Source organism: Trichosurus vulpecula, chromosome 6, assembly GCF_011100635.1.
Source record: "Trichosurus vulpecula isolate mTriVul1 chromosome 6, mTriVul1.pri, whole genome shotgun sequence".
Taxonomy (NCBI): Eukaryota; Metazoa; Chordata; class Mammalia; order Diprotodontia; family Phalangeridae; genus Trichosurus; species Trichosurus vulpecula.
Window position 1 is genome coordinate 103,786,916 of NC_050578.1, and position 20,632 is coordinate 103,807,547.

The 20,632-nt window shown below is 40.7% G+C and overlaps 2 protein-coding genes across 3 annotated transcripts in view; one reads left to right on the plus strand and one right to left on the minus strand.

The window, feature by feature from the left end:
- The window catches only part of LRBA (LPS responsive beige-like anchor protein), an 820,489-nt gene extending 807,395 nt beyond the window's left edge, over positions 1–13,094 (plus strand). The window contains exons 53-56 of the mRNA XM_036763368.1: positions 1,145–1,246; positions 3,934–4,130; positions 10,687–10,838; positions 11,606–13,094. Coding sequence (XP_036619263.1) covers positions 1,145–1,246; positions 3,934–4,130; positions 10,687–10,838; positions 11,606–11,696 — 542 coding nt within the window. The 3' untranslated portion in view covers positions 11,697–13,094. The remainder of the gene's footprint in view (positions 1–1,144; positions 1,247–3,933; positions 4,131–10,686; positions 10,839–11,605) is intronic.
- A 2,778-nt stretch (positions 13,095–15,872) lies between these two features.
- The window catches only part of DCLK2 (doublecortin like kinase 2), a 208,358-nt gene continuing 203,598 nt past the window's right edge, over positions 15,873–20,632 (minus strand). For both annotated transcript variants that reach the window (XM_036763855.1, XM_036763854.1), the window contains one exon: positions 15,873–20,172. In XM_036763855.1, coding sequence (XP_036619750.1) covers positions 19,942–20,172 — 231 coding nt within the window. In that variant the 3' untranslated portion in view covers positions 15,873–19,941. The remainder of the gene's footprint in view (positions 20,173–20,632) is intronic.

The window sequence follows — 20,632 nt, forward strand, 5'->3', positions numbered from 1 at the left end:
TTTATTTCAACATCTCTCTGTCCCCTGCTACAACATACCCAACAAGTAATCATCTAGTCTCTGCTAGGAAGGGGAATGAGCCACTTCCTTTCCAGAGAACCAAAAAACTCAGAGCAAGTTTTTCATAACAAACCTAAATTTGCATCCTGGCTGCATCTACCTGTCGCTCTTGGTTTTTCCCCCTGAGGTCAAACACAGTGAGTCTAATCTTAAACCCTCTTCCACATGCTAGCCCTTCAGATGCATGATGCCAATTATCATATCCACCTGATTTTTCTCTTTTCCAGTCTAAGCATCCCCTGTCCTTCAACCTCATTTGGCATGAATTTGAGGCCTTTTGCCATTCTGGTTACCCTGCTCCAGTTTACCAATGTCCTTTCTAAAATGTGATGCTCAGAATTGAAAGTAGATGACATCTAAATGATAGTTTGATAGGATTTAAGTAGATTAAGACCTGCAGTGTAAAAATTTTGTAAACTGGTTTACATCTTTTGATGTTTCTCTAGCGCTGGTTGTAGCCCAATAACTGGAAAAAAAAAAAGAAACTAGGCTATATTAGTTCTGCAGTGTCAGAATCATAGAGTCTCAGCATTAGAAGGGATCCTATGGGCCATCTAGTATCATTTGTACTTGACCAACCATCCTTTCTACAAGTCATTGTCCAGCCTCTTCCTGAGGGAAGGGCAGCCTGAATTTTAGAATCATCGATGTTCATCTCATCAAGAGGCTTGTTTTTATGCTTTCAGAAAGTGCCTTTCGCTTGTACTCTGAATATTTGTTTATTACTTTGTTTAAGAATGTTGGTTCCAGGAAGGTGATTTTTGCTGTGATGTATTTACTTTGGTCTTATGGCTAGTATATTTAAGCTTTCAACAATTATTACTTGGTAATCAAGGAAGGAGTCCAGTTGCACAGATTATTTGAGATTAATAGGTCTGGTCCATAAGATAAAGCCATGTTTGAGTGAAACATGAAATTGGTATTTTGTTGAGTGCCTTTAGACTAGCATGATTTCATTTTGTTGAATTGTACATTGAAGATGCATGCAAACAAATGGAATGGAATAATAGAATTTTTAAAAATCATCTCTTTTTAAGTAAAAACCCTAGATGCATTTTAATCAACTTGTTCTTTTCCCATGAAGGTGAAATGACCACTCCTCGAGTTATTTTGACTGGCCATGACTATGAGATCACTTGTGCTACAGTTTGTGCTGAACTTGGCCTAGTAATAAGTGGTTCTAAAGGTAAGCTAAATGGTTATCTGCCTCGATATGTCTGTTTCTTTGTGGTTTTTTAGTGATTATGCCCATATGAATTTTTCTCATTTCTCTAAGGCACACACAAGGAGCAGCATCTTACCTGTATTAGATCCCCGGGATTCTCTGAATGGACTATGGCATGGTTATCCTCCTGCCCTGACCAGTTCTAGTCACCACATACCAGAACTAGTCCAGCAGTAGGAGTAGAAAAATAAATGCCTCGATACGATCACTCTCTTGATCCAAAGTGTTAATTGTTGTGTCCCAAACAATATCCGTTAAGTCAGTGGAAAAATTAGAAACACAACCTCATAACTCCCAGTTTGTTACTTTTTCTACTAGAGAGTAAGTTACCTCTTACAAGAATTACAAGCCAGTTTTCTTTCTCTTCATCTGACTTGCTGAAAAGGGTAGCCTTGAGGTAATCAGCTTAACTATGTTCTCAGGTGAAATAGTCTGTCCCAGCTGGGTTGTTTTCAGAATCATTTATTAACAATTTAAGAGTTTGTGAGTCAAATGAGCCCATAGACCAGAACCATGAAGGGCTGTACTTATTGGTGATAGGAGTACTATGGATATCAGATTTTTTTCCCCCTTGTTTGTAAGCCCTGATCATTTAATTCATTCCAAAGAAGCAAAAGTTCTTGGTCTGTATGGAAGTAGCATTAGATTATAGATCTAGTTTACAAATTGGTTATTTCTGATTGAGGAAATTAAAAACTTATAGACTTTACTGTAGTTAAGGAGAAAGGTAGGGAGAGTCACAATTTCTATGATACATGCTTTTTACTAAAAAAAAAAACAACTTTTCAGGGGGACAAAAATAATTGCTATTCTCATCAAAGTAAACTCAGTAAAATATCAGAATAGCAAGTAACCATCTGTATCCACTTTTCTCTCTAGAGTCAAAAATTCTATATTTTGCTATGTCTATATATCATCAGGGCAACTAGGTGGCACAGTGGATAGAGTGCTGGACCTGGAGTCAAGAAGATTCATCTTCCTGAGTTCAAATCCAGCCTCAGACACTCACTAGCTGTGGGACCCTGGACAAATCACTTAACCCTGTTTGCCTCAGTTTGTCTCATCTGTAAAATGAGCTTGGAGAAGGAAATGGCAAACCACCCCAGTATATTTGACAAGAAAACTCCAAATAGGGTCATGGAGAGTTAGACATGACTGAACAGCAATAACTACCACACATCAGGTGGCCCTTGAGCAATCCAGTCAGGGCAAGAATGCTGCATTATCTTCTGTCACTTGTACCTTCCCCATTGAAATATGACTGTGCTGGTTCCTCACATGAATGTTTCTTAAATATCTAGTGTTGCACTCTACACATAGTATGTACTCATTCATACTCACTGATTCTTCCTCGCTTCACTGTTTATACAGCTAAAGCGAGTTATTTGTTACTTAGGTTTACACTACTGGACTTTATTGAATCAATACGAATTATTAAAGTATTTTTAAACTAACTGCCAAGGGGCTAACATTAACACTGCTTTTATCGTCCAGTACTTTTCTCACCCTTTTTAAAGTTCAGTCCCATAATCGGCCATGAATTGCTGCAGGGGATAAAACAATCAGACTGCCTGCTTGGAAGCCACGAGAGTAGGATCTAGGATTGGGGACACCTGCCGTCAGGAAGGCAGATGCTGTGGTGGTTGGTCCAGACGTTTTCAAAGGTGCAGGGAACAAAGGAAGCAGTAGCAAGAATCCCTCTCTAGACTTGCCTGATGGCCTTTTAGGAAGACTGCTTTGTGATAGGAGGAAACCAAAGGAGAGAAGAGCTGAACTATGAGGAGTCTCTTCAAGACTTCAAGGGGCACCTGATTAGCAACAGCTAAAAAGCAGATTGGACGTGAGAAATTAGGGGTTGAAAGTGAAAGGGAAGATTTAGGGAGACAAGAATTACTGTCCTGGGTCTGAACTGTGGGCTAGCTAACCTAAAATCTGGTGCCTGCCAAAAGGGCATGATTGTGCTCCTTGACATCAGTTGTAAGGGTTAAATATCACCTTTTTTAGTGTCATGTATGATTTGGTCCTACATAAAGTTTTTTTGGAATACATTTATAGATTATTCCTGGGGATAGTGAATTCAATCAGCTTACTGTGTGATTTGTGAGGGAAATGTTGAACTTTGTGAGTAGAACATGGAAAGAAAGTGGGTTCTAACAGGGACCTTGATGAAGGCTGTGGTACCCTTAAAGAGGCTCAGAAACAAGGATTTCACAAAATAATTTAGATGCAAAGTGTTTTGGGGTTTTTTAGTTTTTTGTTTTGTTTTAGTTTTAATGTATATAGTCTTTCTAAAGTTCTATGAAACTTTAAACCTGTATAATAAATTCTCAAGATTCAAATCAGGCTTGGTTTAAATTTGGCTGCATTCAAAATAAAAATATAGCTATTAATCTTGCTGAAGGGTCACATAAAATGCCTATTTCAGAAAATTATTTTGAGTTTGCAAGAGGAGCAGAACTGTAATTTTATAAGGAATATACTACCTTGCCATTCTATTCACTACTACTCCAAATGATCATAATCACATTTTAAGTTAATCTAAGCAGTCTCCCTTACTACCTGTCCTTTCATTTGAAAAGAGATTATTAACATTCTGCTGGCAGGTGTCTGTGAGATATTCATGCTTTTTACTTCCCCTCTTTCTTCAGAAGGACCATGTCTCATACATTCTATGAATGGAGACTTGTTAAGGACCCTGGAGGGTCCTGAAAACTGCTTGAGACCAAAACTCATACAGGCTTCAAGAGAAGGTCACTGTGTCATATACTATGAAAATGGCATCTTCTGTATATTCAGTGTGAATGGAAAACTCCAGGCCACTATGGAAACGGATGACAATATCAGGGTAAGTGCCCAAAGTGTTCTTTACCAGCCCAGGTATCATATGCAGGTGTGTTTCTAATAAGCAAGGAGGGGAGAATGTTTATTGGAGAAGTTTAAAGGTTCTGGGATTGTTCAAAAGTAAAAAAATTAGGTAGTTGTGCTTCAGGCCTGGACTCCCAGAGACCATGGTACATGTGTCAGCTGTGTCAACCACATCAGTCAAAGGGAATTCTTTGTATCCAAGATAATTTCCAAAGTGCAGACATGGAGCTTCAGCAATCAGATTTACTTAATAGGTGATGAAATGATTCTGGATAGTTCTGAGCGTCTCTTTCCAGATTTCCTTAGGTAAAGTTCATTGACTGTTTTTCAAAATTAGCACAAAGAGGTAAAAAGACATTATGTGTCTAGTGAGACATGCTTTTAAAAAAAAAAAAAAGAAAAGATGATGAGGGCCAGCATTGGGGGGGGGGGGGGGGTTTGGCCGATGTCAGTGGAGAAAGGGGAATGGATGAGAGGGTGAAGGGAATTTGAGGACAAAATAGGTGAGGATAGCTCTGAGGTTATGAGATGCTAGATATCCAAGAGATGGTTGAGTTTTGAGGGAAAGATAATGAGTTCTGGTTTGGATATATTAAGTATGAGTTTCCCATATAAGATATCCAGTGAAGTGTCTCACAGGCACTAGTGGTGAGAGAGGTAAGGGTTGGATAAGTAAATTTGGGAATCGCCTGAATAGCAATGTTGGTTGATTCCATTTGGAGCTGATGAGATCACTAAGAGATTAATCTCAAGTCCTGAGAATATTCCACAGGAATGTGACCCACAACAATATTTTCAGAGACTTGTTTTTCAAGGCTCTTCCTTACTCTCCACTACCTTTTAGGTGAGATCCCACAATACTGCCCTGTACATGTCTCTTCTGCCTCTTGAGAGAATTTATTACAGAAGCAACATTAAAGCTGGTTGTATGACAATAGTCTTTGCCTTCTGAGAGAGACAAAAGATTGGTTTCTGGAACTTTGTAGAGTAACAGTTTTAGCATTTTCACTCTTCAGGGTAGTTGTTATTCCTAAGTTAATAGTCTTTCCGATAAAGCCTATTTGTATTAGCTTGGAAAGAGGTCTCTCACAGCATATGGGATGCAAACACATTAGGAATTAATGATGTGTTCAACCAAAAAAAAATGTAATTCATAGGATCATAGATTTCAAGATGGCAGGGACCATACTGGGCACCAGGCACCAGCACATCATCTTACAGAGAGATCAAGTCACCTGCTCAGGATCACAGAGGCCTTGGAGGCAAGAGTTGAAATTCAGGCTTCTGATTCTATACCTAAGAGGGGCATTGTTTCTAGGAACAAGGAGGTGACTCTATATTCTGCAGTGTTGTGGTTAGTTCTGGGTGCCAGTTTAGAAATGACATTGAGAAGCTGGAGAGTAACCAGGATGGTGAAGGATTTTAAATACATGCCGTATGAAGATCAGTTGAAAGAACTGGGTATTCTTTAACATTGGAGAAAACCTAGTGTAGGGAGCATGATAGCTGTCTTCAAGGACCTGAAGGTCTGTCACATGTAAGAGGGAATGATGATGATAGTAATGAAAGTATCACCTAACATTCATTTAGCATCTCAGGGTTTGCCGTCTGTTTTGTCTGTATTGTGTCATTTGTTCTCAACAATGGGGTTGGGGGCGGGAAGGTGCTATTTTTATCCCTATTTTATAGATGAGGAAAAAGAGGCATGTGTCTGTACATATGCTTCAGTGACATGCCAGGCTTACACATCTAGTTGGCATCGGAGTCAAGGTTCCTGACTCCTCTGAGTCTAGTGCTCTTACCCACTTTGCTCTCTAGTCCCAAGATTCTGGTAGGTCCTTGAATTCGAGTTGAAAAGGCAACAGGAGGCTCGATGTCAGGGAAACTTTGGGCAATTAGAGCTATCCAGAAGGAGAATGGGCTGCCTTGGGAGGTAGTGAAGTTCCCTCAGAGGATATCTTCAAGTAGAGGCTGGATTACCATCAGTGAGGAATGGTATAGATGGCATTCTTTGGGGCTGTGCATTGGAGTCAGTGGCTCCTAAGGAAGGGCCTTTCCAACTCAAAGATTCTGTAATCCTTCCACAGGATGAAGAAGCTTAGATCTACTGTGGCATTTGGGGAGAGGGGTAATAAGAAAGTTTTCGAGGAAAGAAGGTAGGGACTTGGAAAAAGAGGGCCTGAGAGGTAGGAGAGTGGCCCCGGGATAGACGTTTTCTTGGTTCCTTGGTTCTCTTCCTCTCACCTCTCTCCATTCCAAAGGTCCAGCTTACCAGATATTCTCTTCTCTATTTTTTTTCCACCTTTCTTATAATACTTCGTTTAAACCAAGTACACATCAGAGGGTTTTCCTTCCTTTACAATCATAATGTCGATAATCTGTCACTTTCAGTTCCGATTATGTTGTCAGCTGGGTTGATAAATCTGTAAGATATCTCAAAATCCCTTGCTGACTGAAACAATTTCTGGAGCATTTCAGTTAGTACCAAAGGCTTAAGGAAGGTGCCTTTGGCAATAGCACTTGTGCTCTGGGCACCTACCTTTCTTTCCTTCTCTCCTTCCCTCCCTTTGGCCTGTTTTCCCCCCTCTCCAGCATTTCCCATTGGATTTTAGGCTTAAACAATTCTTGGCCTTTTTCCCAGAGCTTCTGCACTTTATCATGCTAACCTGCAAGTGGCAACTGTGTGATTAAAGTCACAGTGCTGAAAATGAGCTTTACCTGCCCTGGAGACTGACACTTTCACTGTTCAGTGCCTGGGGGAAATTAGGGAAGGAAGGAAATGAACAGGCATGTTTGGATGCAGTGCTCGAGTCCCTGAGCAAAGTTCTCAGACCCCTTCCCATGTATGGACTTAGACTGGGGACCAAGGAAGCAAATTAGTCATGAGCTGGGAACTAGGAAACATACCCTGGGGAAGCTGGGCTAATCAGCGCTTCCCACCTGTTTTTATTTTAAATGCTGTATTGCTCTGTGTCACTTTGGTTAATAGCATATCACAGTACATCAACTGTGCAATGTTTAGATGTCTTAATGAATAACTTAAATTTAAGGAGGCAGCCTGCACAGATCAGTAAAGTTGTTTTATCCAAAACAGAGGCTATCCACTATTTCACCCACAGGAACTCGTTTATTTTTCTTTCCTGAGACTGTGTTTTGAAACGTGGAAGTCCCCAGCAGACTGCCGTAGCCATAATGGTGACAGCTCACCATTAGAAGCAGCAGTGCCTTCTTGAGAACCAGACTAGCTGTAATATTTATCCAGAGTGCCTGGGCTTTCTGTGGGTGAAACTACACTGGGGACCCCACTTAAAATTCTGAGTTGGTCGTGTTCAGTAAGGTGTAAATACTGTATTAGTTGCTCATTTAGGGGAGAATCTTTGACTCTCACAGTGCTACAACTTTCATTTGGTCCCTCGCCCTTTGAAGTACCTGAACAGAGATGATCAGCCATCAAAGAAATTGTGATGGCTTTTTGGGAAAAGAAAAACAAAACAAGAACACCCTAACTAGTATTTTTTTCCTCCTTTACAAGCATATAACTTATAGAAATAATATGGAGAAACTTAGGGTCTTGAAAACCCATTTATTTGACCCAAATCACTAAGATACTTAGATAGATCAAAGGGTTAAAGATTAATGGTTTTAATTTATCTTTTAATATAGCATTTCTCTAATAAAAAGCCCCAAGTATAAAACTCATGTGAACCACAACCAGAAGGTTAATGGATTTTCATCAGCAGAATTTTATAGGTGTAGCAAATAATTATTTGTCACGGTCCTCATTCCAATTTCCAAAGAGGAGATTGCCATTTGCAAGATGAAGGAAAAGGATATTTATTTTATTTCCAATGAAAAAATTTTATTATTTGCATTTTGTTTAAGAGATGTGGCAAGAGGATACACTCTTTACCTAGCAGTCCTTCATCTCTCTTACTATTATTTGTAATAGAATTTTTTTGAGAACATGGTTCAGTAATTTAAAAAAAACTACCAGTCTTTGTACCAAATTTAGTTTTTTCAAAGGGCAGACTATAGATGTTTTTTCCACTGTTTTCTTTCTTATAACCATAGTAAACCTCATAGTCTGGGTTGTTTGAGGCATATATACTATATGCTCCAAAGGAGGAACATGGGTTTGTTTGTTTTTTAATGTTGGGAAATTTTATGCTATGTCACGTATTTAATTGGAGGCTCAAATTAACAACTGTACATCATGAATGCAATTTTTCATCCCTCCTCAGGGTGTGCAAATACCAAATCTGAGATGCCCTATTGCCAGCCTGTTATAAGATTATTTAAAGAAATAACAGCATTAGAAAGGATGGCTTTGAGGGAAGTAGGGGGAAAGTGGGGGGAAGTATTATGATTAGTCCTTTTACATGGCCACCCAGTTGGGGCAGGGCCAGCATTCAGAGCTCTGGCATCCACTCAGGGCTTTGAACTTTGCCAGGCAGGACTAAGGAAGAGTCCCTACTCTCAGGAACACTCTGGGATTTCATTTTAGAGTCCTTTTCAGTTGAGGGAACTCAAGATTCTACTAAAAGGTCAGTTTCAATACCTCAATAGGCAAACAAGTCTGGGAAACAAAGTCAGCTTATGAGCCTGTGTGGAAGGTGTGCTGAAAGCGTTCTTCTCTAGCCAGAGCAAAGAGCTCATTATCCCTCATTTTCTCCTCCTTTGCACCAACCTTTGATAAAGAACATCTTAAACACCTTCTCTTCACCTATCCCAGCCTAGAGCTTGCACCCTCCTCACCTTCACTTCCTTACTTCTCAGCCCCTTTCAGCACAGCTTCCATCTCTCTACAGGTTGTCCCTCATGGCCAGGTGCTTCTCCTGTTTGGGGTCTCTTCCTAACTGTTGAAACCACTCACTCACTTTCCTCTGCTAGATGAGCCATCATTCTTCTGCTTTCTATGTAAGGGTGTTCTCCAAGGCTCATTAGGACTCTCTTTGTGAACCCATCCTCTCCTAATTGCCTCTAAGCATTTGACTCTTTTCTATATATCCAACTCTAATCTGCCTCCTAAACACTACAGTGCCCCATCTCTGACATATCCAAAACAACTTTCTTCTCCCCCCTCCCCTTTAGCTGGTCTCTTCCCTTTTGATACATCTCTCCATCCATTCCCTTCTGCACTCATAAGGCCATTACCCTAGTTGAGGCCCTCATCACCTCTTGTCTGGATTGTTGAATAGCCTTCTTACTGGTCTTCATCTTCCATACTCTTCCCAGAAATCTTCAGGGCTTCCCTGTTATCTCAAGGATAAAAAAAAATATGCCTTTTCCTGGCCTTTTAAGCTTGCCACAGCCTGATTCCACGTTCGATTTCTAGTCAAGTACAAACTGGATATTGGCTGTTTGCTGACATCATCATTCCATCTTCTGTCTCTAATGACTTCGCACACCCTATACCTGAGATGCACTTCATCTCTTCTCGTCCCAACCTAGCTTCCTTTAAGGGTTAGCTCAGATACCATCTCTCCTAACACTATCTTATGTTGTTGTTCAGTCAGTCACATCCTACTCTGCGTGACCCCATAGACCATAGCACTCCCATGCTATTCATGGGGTTTTCTTGGCAAAGATACTGGAGTGGTTTGCCATTTCCTGCTCCAGTGGATTAAGACAGACAGAAGTTAAGTGACTTGCCCAGGATCCCACAGCTAGTAAGTGTCTGAGGCTGGATTTGAATTCTGGTCTTCCTAACTTCTGGCCCAGCTTTTTATCCACTGAGCTGCCTAGCTGCCCCCGTTATCTTGTTGACATCTCTGTATATGTATCATCCCAGTAGACTAGAAGCTCCTTGAGAACCAGTCCTGTGTAATTTGTCTTTGTATCTCCAGAACCCATCGATCCCAAAAGAGACTCTCAAGTACTGCTCTTAGAATCGAGATTCCTTACTACCCCTTCCTCCTGAGAAAAAAGCACATTTAAAACACTGCACCGCCAACATTTCCCTATCTCCAATTTTTAAATAAGAGGCTGGGAAGTCCTACACATAACTGTTTGTTAGGAGTTGTGGACTTTTGAAAAAGCTTTCTATAACCTCATCAAGGATCTGCCAGACTCCCTCTGGAACCTTGGCCAAGTCATTTCACCTCTGGGGCTTAATTTCCTCATCAGTAATATGAAAGAGTTGGACTAGCCAGTCTCTAAGGTATCTTCAAATCTAACGTGCTCCAAATTATCAATTCTACAATGTTTCATAATGGAAGAAATTTTACAGATGAGTCATATTAGGCAACTAGGTTGCACAGTGGATAGAGCGCTGGACCTGGAGTCAGGAAGACTTGAATTCATATCTGGACTCAGACAGTAATAGCTGCATGACCCTGGGTCAACCTCTGTCTGCCTGTTTTCTTATCTGTAAAATAGGGATAACATAGCAGGTATCTCCCAGACATTTGTAAAGTGCTTAGAATAATGCCTGGAACATAGATGCTATCTATATAAATGCTAGCTTTTATTATCATTAATCTGAAGATGAGACTGGAGTTGTACTTCATATATTTATATTCATAATGTTACATCAGGCAATCCAGCTAAGCCGAGATGGCCAGTACTTGCTCACAGGAGGAGACAATGGAGTTGTCATGGTGTGGCAGGTGTGCGACCTCAAACAACTCTTTGCTTACCCAGGGTGTGATGCTGGAATTCGGTCCATGGCCTTGTCTTATGATCAGAGGTAAAATTTTACATATTAATAAACATTACTGTTAAACTAATTCTGGTAAGTTGAATTGTTACGTTATTCAAATTTGCGCAGTTAATGTTGGTCCATTATTTGGTCTCCAAAGGACAGCATAGAAAGTAGAGTGAGTTTCCTTCACTGATGTACATTAACAGCTCTAGTGGGAGGCTGAGCCTTTAGAAGCAAGCAAGACTTAAGCAATGGCCACAAAACAGATCACTTTGCCTTTTGGTGGCTTCAGTTGGGCAATTTGTTTCATTACCTTTTGTACCGTCAACTAAGTCACTTTATGGCTCCATCTAGGACCCATCATGATCTCTTCCACTGGCTTGTCAAACAGTTTCTGAGGAACTAAAACCAGATCGTATGTACAAAGAAAAGCTGAGTCATCCCACATGGAGCTGAAATGGTTATTCTGATGAGATGGGGGCAAGGGGCTTTTCAGCAAGGAAGCCATTTTCTTTTTTAGAATTAGGTCAGACTCCTCAATTCCAGTACCCTTGGTTATTCCTTCCTGGCAGTGAATGGGAAAGGAATGCTGTGCTTCCCCGGTTCTAAGCAAATAATTTTCTTGGGGCTCAGCATTACTGAAAGGTTATTTGGGTTGACCAGGAGTCAGAGAACCTGGACTCAAGTCCTAGCTCTGACGCTTACTCTCTGTGTGACCATGGGCCAAATGGTTCATTTTGACAAGTGCCAATAAACTGAGCAAAAAACACTGGAGGATTCAGAGCCTAACTCCATGTTGGTACTTTTCCCAGGTGCATCATGACGGGCATGGCATCTGGGAGCATAGTGCTTTTCTACAATGACTTTAACCGATGGCATCATGAATACCAAACCCGATACTGAAAACGAAGATCAAATTGAACTAGCATTGGCGACAAGACTTCAAACATAGAAAGCAATGTCCTGCCGTAGCATTGTTCTCTTCTAAATAGCTATCCCACCTGAATGTAACTTAAATTTGCTCAAACAGCAAAATATTTTTTAAAGTTAATTGCTATTTTTGTAGACTTTGCTTGACTTTTTTGGGGGAAGGGCAGAGAAGCAGAAAACTGGCTGCTGGGTTCTCTAGTTACAAAATCTATATTTTTAGTCATAATTAGAAGTCTATTTTCACCCATTATAGAAAGAAAACTACGATAAAGTGAGTTAAGCCACTATCATAGACTATATTATGAAGAAACACATTTCCCCATTTTAAAGCTTTATCTGTAATCTTGAAAAATATGATTTTAACAATGGGGAAATGGGTTATAATGCTGGGGTGTGGGGATTTTAATCTGTGCTACCTGTACCAGACTTTGTGTCTTGTTATTTTCCAAATAATTGTATTTCTTGAGCACTGAAGTTTCTGGAATTTAAATAGTAATGTTTAAATTATGATGACTGTAATTTAAAATTTGATGATGAATCATTCCCCTTGATGTTCAAGCATGTTTCTAGGCCTAGGCAATTAGGTTTTGGGGGGGTGGCTTTTCAAAGCTTTTGTTTTGCTGTGTGGTCAAGAGCAGGAAATCAGCTCTGACTAGGGTCATTGTTGGATATGTAGCAGGTGTGGCATACTTCTCATTTTTACCTGAAATCTTTTAGAGCACACCAAACTGGGAAGATGGAAATTTCCATAGGCTAGCAATCTCTTCTACTTTGGAATTAAATGCAGGTACCAAAGCACTTCTGCTGTTTTGACCGTGAAAGCACTGAGGCTGACCAGGGGTCCAAGCCTCTTCCTCTTCCCTGTGCAGAAGCTCCAGGTTTGCAAGCTGCTTTTCTATCCCCTCCTCCCCATGTTTTAGAACAGAAGCCTCTCCATAATTATAGAGCGCAGAGTGATCTGCTCATGTGCTGCACTTGGCAACACACTTTTTACTTCCTATTTGCATCCAGTTCAACTATGTCATTAAATTTTCTCTACATCCCCTTAGGAAATGAACCGTGATTTATACTAAGGAATAATAAGTTATTTTGGTGTTGCATAATTGATTCTACTTTTCTACCAGATTGCTGTGCAGAATTCTGTGAACATATTTGTGAAAAGGACTGTATCGTTTTGTAAGTCTGTATTGCATAAATAATTTCTTTGTATGTGGTGATCTTTGAGTGGAAACTGACATTCCATATCTATTTCTCTTGCCTACTGAAGTAGGTCTCATTTTTCTAAACATTCAGCTATTCTCTAAAGCAAAGATTTGGAATGAGAAAACAATTTGAGTGAAGAACTGAATAAAATAGAATTTGTAATTGAAATATCGGAAAGGATGTCTTTACTATTCCACCACCTTTGCAGCTACTTTTAAATACCATGACACACTTACCTTTTAAAAGAGCTTTGCACGTAGTAGGCACTAAATTAATATTTGTTCAACTGAACTAAAGGAACTATAGCTAAACTCTGACAGTTTCTTAAGTGTGAGCACAAACCTATAGGAAACAGATTTCCCTAAATGAATCCTGTAGTGACTCATCTTATTTGTGAATGACTAATCTTAAGGGGTCTTTCCCAAATGAGACATTTGCATCCTTGTTTTCTAAAACAATATCAGTAAAGAGTTTTATAAAGATATCACAAATAAACCCAACCTAATTGCTACTAACTAGAAGATTATTTCAGCTCAGCATATCACAATTATGATATTTAGAATAATAGCAGAAGCAAAAGTTAACTTACATGCTAAAGACTTGCCAGACAACTTTTTTTAAAGGCACATATAAAGTACCTTAAGGCATAGTTGGTAAAAACAGATTAGCCTTAATAATCAGGGCCATCTCGGTTTTTTCAAATCATCTTCTCACAGTTATCAAAGCTATTTACACAAGTAAAATAAACCTTCAAAGAAATAACATGACTCTTATCACTGCAAACTGATTTCTGCTTAGAACCATGTTTTAGAAGAATTTGCCATTTGTTTATTTCATTGAACTTCAGCCCATTCTTTATGTCAAAAATACTCATTTTGAACCCTCAAATGCAAGCAAGAATTTAAACATTTTTAAAATCTGGGTAGAGGTGCCACTGTGATGAAATAAGAAAGAGACTGTTGCCTAAAGAAACTAATCGGCAGTGACAGTGACCTGGGGCTTGTTGGTAAGGCATAAATGGCAACAAGAATTTCTAATCATGTTTCTCTTCATTTAAATGTAACTACACCAAGCCTGAAGTTCTGCTGTTTTAAGAAGCATAGCCAGGGAGAAAGCATGTGGTTTCAGAAACCAGGTTATCAGAGGAAACGCTAAGCAATGGACACATACACAAGGGTTGGTAGGAATATATTTCCATGATGGCCCATGTAGGGAAATGAGCTTTTGTTTTCCATTGGGGACAACAGGAAGAATGAATACCACAAGCCAATTCTACACAAGAGAAATCAGTGTGTGAAAATGCTAAGGATCAACCTACTTATTAAAAATACCAGACATGTCTATAGGACAGTCAACACCTTTCATCCAGGTCAGCTCCTGTATGGATTGCAACTCAACTCTAGGGCATGATAAAAAAGCAAGGGATGATATTTCCATCTCGTAAGCTTGTCTCGTCATCTCAGGGCCCAAGTGGTCACACACCATGTGTATTATGACCCCAAATGATACTCATTCACACAAGTAATGTTTACAATAAACCCCCATGGAATAACAGGCCGCATTTGAACTCCCATCTTTCTCTCCTTGCCCTTCCCAGCAAACTATTCAACTTTGGATTTTCTAATAAAAAGAATATTAGTGAGTGCAGATGGAAGATAGGATGGATCGCCACAGTCTGCTTCATTGAACAGTAATTTAATTATGAAATCAAAGTAGTTTCTATCCAGAAGGATATGAAATCAGAGTAGAGATTTTTCATTAGATATTTTCGCTATATTTAGCAGAGATCAACTTCGTCAAATGGCCCTTTATCCTTTTAAATCATCATACTCTTTTGCTCCCAGTAATAATTAGCACTGCCCTCCACCCCGTTTATAGGTCCACTGAAAAAAGAACAGCTGCTGTTCCAGAAGTACATCCACCAATTCTCTTCCTAGCTGGGAGGTATTTCTTTGATTTTGGTTGACACTTCCACAATCTTTTTTTTGTTATGATTTCTAGAAAGCATAAGAATTATGCAAGACAAGAATCACAAGCAAGTTTTTAAAAACTGATTTATCAGTCTGTGGCTTTGGAGTCTGCACTGGTGAGCCATTCCGTCCCTCTGCATTTTTTCTCAACACTATACTTCCCCTAGGAAAGTGGACTGTTTGGGCCATGCTGTTCCTTTTCCTTGGCAATCAATTTCCTTACCAAGTGGCATGGTTTCCCCAATATTTTGCCACTGTGCTTTATCTTTGGCATAGGTTCTTCTAACACGTGAGTAATTTTTAATTCAGTCAAAGATTTCTTGCTGTTCTTGTCTAAAGTCCTCTGTATAATATGCTGCATTTTAATCGTGTAGTCAGTCCTTCAGGATTAATCCAGACTCCTTACAAATTCAGAAACTGTAATTCTTCCAGTATACACTCAGGACACTCCTCTTTACTTCACAGAGAGGTGGATGTATGTACATATTTATATGCATATGGTAGATGTATGCAATTTAATGATTTCCCAGTGGGGTGGGGTAATAGCAGCATCAGTGGATAGCTTCTGTTAGGAATTCTTAACCTGGGGGCCATGGACTGATTTCAGGAATGATCCATGAACTTCGATGAGGAAAAAAAAAATTATATTTCAATATAATTTGTTTCCTTTGCAATCCTACATGTTTTATTTTATGCAGTTAGAAACATTATTCTAAAAAAGGGCCCACACTGCCAAAGGGGTCCAAGATCCACACAAAAGATTAAGAACCCCCCCATTCTATTGCAGTTTACCAAACAGCAGACCCACCTATACTTACAGACATCAAACACACCAAAAGATAGATATGTGAATATCCTTATACTAAGCCTATTTAAACACATTAAAAACCATACACCATGTCTATACAGCACTTCCTCTCCTTCAAATAATGGCCGAAGCATCCTCATGTTCATCACTTGATTACAAAGATAGATCCCCGTTTTCTAGCATTTATTCCACTTCTTGTTGTTTATGCTTCATAGGTGGCAGGTACATGGGAAATTAGTTTGGGAAATATCAAATGTAAATACCCCAGAACGGAAAATGTGCCTTGAACAGGAGAAAAACATTCCTGCTTTCCTATTTCTTCTTGGTTCACTAGGGAAAAAAAAAATCAGCATTTGAATTTTTCTTGCAGCAAGATTAAAACTGATCATATGACAGATTTCCTAGGTGTCCAGAATCATGGACAGCACTATTAGTAACACCTTGGGTTAGCCCCTAGCCTAGATGACATTCAAAGGAAGTGCACAAAGAGCCCTCAGGCCCAAGTCTCAAAGAACAAAGGCTGTATTTGTTTCTTCTCTCCTAAATAGGAGAAAGAGGGGTGTGGTTTTGCACCAGGAGGGAACAGATTAGCGCACAAATTAGGAGATGCCTGACTCCTGCCAATGTTTTCAAGTCACTGTGGCCTAGGACTACAATATGAGAAATCAGATCTTACAGTGGCATATTTATTCCTTTAAAGAAAACAAATTGTCAATAGTCATCCCTCAGATGCAGATCAAGAAAAAATGGCTGCCTTGTGCCTTCTGATTCTGTTGTGTTTCCTTCCCCTTTTTCCTTCCCTATACACAGCTGTTCAGTCCTTAAACTTAAAACAAACCAGACCCATCATGGGAAAACTACTTTGCCTTATTGCTCATCCCAAGTTTGCTTTTCATCCAAGGGGAAATTGACCGATAATTAAAGACCTTCATTACCCAGTTTTCACCCTTAAGTTTTCTTTTCCTTATAACCACAAGAAACCACAAGGGTAAGAATGAGCCATGAAGACTCACTCACTAAAGAGGTTTGCCATGGCAGATTCTTCCAACACACTAATGAAATAACTCACATGGAAATCATGCCAGGACGTGTTAGAATAAGCAGAGAAAGAAAAGGCCACACCTCTGGATTCTGAACCACCTGCAAGATTATAAACTGGACCATGTTTAATGGGTGTTTGTTCAAAGGTCTGGATGTCTTGGAATCTCAAAAGTTGGAAAGGACTTGAACCTTCCACCCTCTCCACTAATCCCCTCTAGAACATCTCTGACAAATGGTCATCCAACCAGCCTCTTCTTTAGAACCTCCGTTGGTAGGAGGCCAACGTAGTAAACATCCCAAGGCAGACTGTACTACTACAATTTTAATGAGCAGGGATGAGTTCTTCCTTGTGCTTGACCAAAATCTGGGTGCTTATCTGCCTCTACACTCTGGAACCACACCCAATAAATCTAATTTTTTTCAACATTACATTACTTCAAAAAGCTGAATAGACTACGTCTTCCCCTTAACATCACTTCTCTTTGATTCTCTTCAGTCCCCAGGTCCTCCAAGCCACTGTTTGAGTGGCTTGCTTTTAAGTAAGCCAAACACCCTGATTGTCCTCCCCCTAGAAGGACATTCTCACAAACATTCCCTATTAATATGTGGTGCCCAGAACAGAGCCCAACACTCCAGGCATGGTCTGACCGAAGGACAATAGAATGATATACGACCATATTCCTATTAATAGAACCAAAGATTAAACTGGGTTTTGGGGTTTGTTTTGCATATTACATGTTACGACTGCTTGATTTTTGACACAAACTGTTTCTCAGTCTAGATCCTTCTCATTCTGTATCTGTACATCTGATTTTCAAAAAATTAAATGTAAGACATTACACGAACCCTCCCCACCCCCGTTAAATTTTACCTTGTTCATATGACCCCATTATTCCAGTCTATCAACATTATTTTGGAGCTTGATTGTCATCTTCAGATCCCATCTCTGATACTTCCTATCCATATGACCTTAGGCAAATCACTTAATCTCCATGAGCCTTGGTTTCCTCATCTGTAAAATGAAGGGGCGTGTGAAGCCCCATCCGGCTCGCTAGAGAAAACACTCATTTGCTGTCCAGCCCAGTTTCCTATGCCCCGCAGATTTAAACAACAGGCTTTGCATGTCTTCATATGAATCACTGGTAACAAGGAGTTCAGATGCAGTCCTATGGGCTTTGCCAGGATGGCACCAAACCATTCATGGGGACCCGCTTATCAGTACTATGATCCAAGCCATACTTTGTCCCCTCAATCAAAAGGATGTCATGAAACATTTGGTCAAATGCCATACTCAAATCAGAATACTGGATGCCCATGGCATCCCCCATTCCAATAAGAAACCAGGTGAGTTTGGCAAACCCTAGGCTGCTTTTGGGTGGTTGCTTCTTACCTTTCCCTGCAACGCACCTCTCTTTCTGTCTGATCACTAACTAGCCTTTAGCACAAAACAAATAACTTTTACCTTCCTTTCACAGAAATGGAAAAAGGAATGGCATAAATTACCCAAAGCAAATCAGCATCAGAACTTGTGACTGAGATACCAAATTAGCCGAGGCTGCCCTGTTACTGGATGAGACAACCTATCATCTTTCTTCTCACCTGGCCAAGAACATGTGGATAACACGTTCAGCTCATGTTTGGGTTTTCAATATGGTACATCCCTCTCTAAACTTAGTAAATTCTAAATGAAATTTTGTAATCTTTCAACCATACGCAGTTTCTTCTAAAACTATCTGGGTCACAGGCTTTGACTATTCAGATTGTACCTTCTGTCTGTGATGTCTTTGAAAGGCCCACGGATAAAGTTCTAAAAATACCTTCTCCCTTCCCACCATTAGCTGTCCCTAAGATGTGGAGACATCCCCACATGATTTCTCAAGGTGCAAGCCCTCCTCAATCCATGATCTAGTCCAAAGGGATTCTGGCTTCTGCTAAAACTGCCTCAAAGCCAACCCTGATAGAAACAAAGTAATGTGTCCGAGAGTCCTTAGAATAATTACTTTGGCTCTTCCCTCCCTCCAACCAATGATTGTTTTCTCATCAAGAAAAAGTTTATTGTGGGTCTGTTAACACTGCAAGCTCTTAACATCAAGCCAGAATGAATCAAACGGGCCTCGCTTGTGAAAGATGAGCAGGTAAACCAAGTCAGCGGATACATAACTGAGATGAGCAAAGTAGGAGAAAGGAAGGCAAAGTCTCCTTTCCCACACTATCCAGAGTGTGAAGCATTGGGAACACTTTCCTCTGAGGGCATTCAGGCTGCAGGACGTTCAAGGTCCCTCATCTCAGTGCTTGCCAGCACCCGCTGGGCACAAGAAGCAAGATGGTGGAAGAAAACATCTGTCCCCTCTTCAAGCAGCTGAGCTCCACTTCCTGTAGAAGGGCAAACAACCCCAAATCCAGCTCATCAGGCAGGAGGCAGGCAAGCCTGCCATTCAAAAGACCAAAGTAATATGAAATTGTTATTTTCTAATAGCGCCTGGGAGATGGGACTTTTGAAGAGCAGAATGAAAGGAAAGCTTCAGAACATATAGGAAAGAAACACCATTTCCCCCTAATCTTTGAAAAAATAAATAGCCAGTGTTTTCACAAGCAATGCAACAAATGGGTGTTGTTACTGTCACCTCTTCTCTAAGTCCAGATCTTGGAGGGTTGGGTCCAAAGACCGTATTTCTCCTCCCTCTCTTGGGCGCTTACCTTTTCTGCCCTGCACAATGAGTCTCTCCACTCTGACAGGACACTGGCCTGTGCCAATGAGCTAAGGGACAAATGACAAGGTTTTGCCTCTTTGAGAGAAAAATTCTTCTGCCCAGCAGAGTTCTTTATGTTCAAAGAAACGAAAGTATCTTAGTCCATCCAAAGGGCTTCTATTTTAAAAATGCAATTAGTGCTTGACAAAGTTCCAAGTTTTGATGATGGGAAGGGATAAGGGGAGACCGTTGAAGTGCCCATTCAACAGAAAAGTTGATGTTTAAAAAAAGAGCTCCAAAGTGTTTGTCCAAAGTCTATCCCACAGCATGCTCAAGGCAGATGCCAGAGCTCCAAAGTTTCTCACCAGCCATGGTGCTCCCCAACAATAGGCTCCTGATTCCCCAGTGACAAACTTAAAAACAGGCCACGACAAGGAAAGGGAAGGGAGAGGGGAGAGACTGGGCTTTCCCACATCCCTGTGTGCTGCAATCGGTCTGGCCGGGTGTCAGTCACGAAGGCGCCGCCAGGACCCAGCATGTTCACCACTGGCTGCTGCAGGAGGGTTAGGGGAGGTAGGTGTCTCCAGAGAAGCAAAGGGATGGCGGTCTGCAGACTCAGGCATGGGAGGCTCCTTGGCAGGAGAAGGAATGGGAGAGGTTTGCTCCATCCCAGCTCTGCTGGCATCTTGACAGTGCTTGCTGCAGAAAATCTGACCCTCTTTATCTAGAGCTGTGTTCTGTAGGGGTAAGCAGCATAGGAACAGTAAGGTTAAACCCATCACCCACATTAATTAGTATCACAGTTAAAAATACCAAACACCACACGGGAGCATGCACTAGACTCAAGAACAGACCAGGAGAAAGGACACTGGGCTTTTCTCCCCAGTAGAAACTCAAAGGGAAAATACCTCAAGGTCACCCTACTTTAGGAACCAGGTCAAGCCAACAGAATTCTGCTCTAACACACTTGGTGTGTGCTGTGAACCCAACACACCAGCAGAGAAGGCCTGCCTTCTTTTTGGGCCAGGGCAGTAGGGGGAACCTGAGATCCTGACACGCCCAGTGCAAGCTTACCACTTCATTTCTCACTACATGGAAATAGCTTTTCCTCCATCTCTGCACCTCCCACCCATTGCCCCATCCCCCCGAGAGCACTCCCAGCAGCAAGCAGAACTGTTTTCTTTCAAGTGTTCCTAG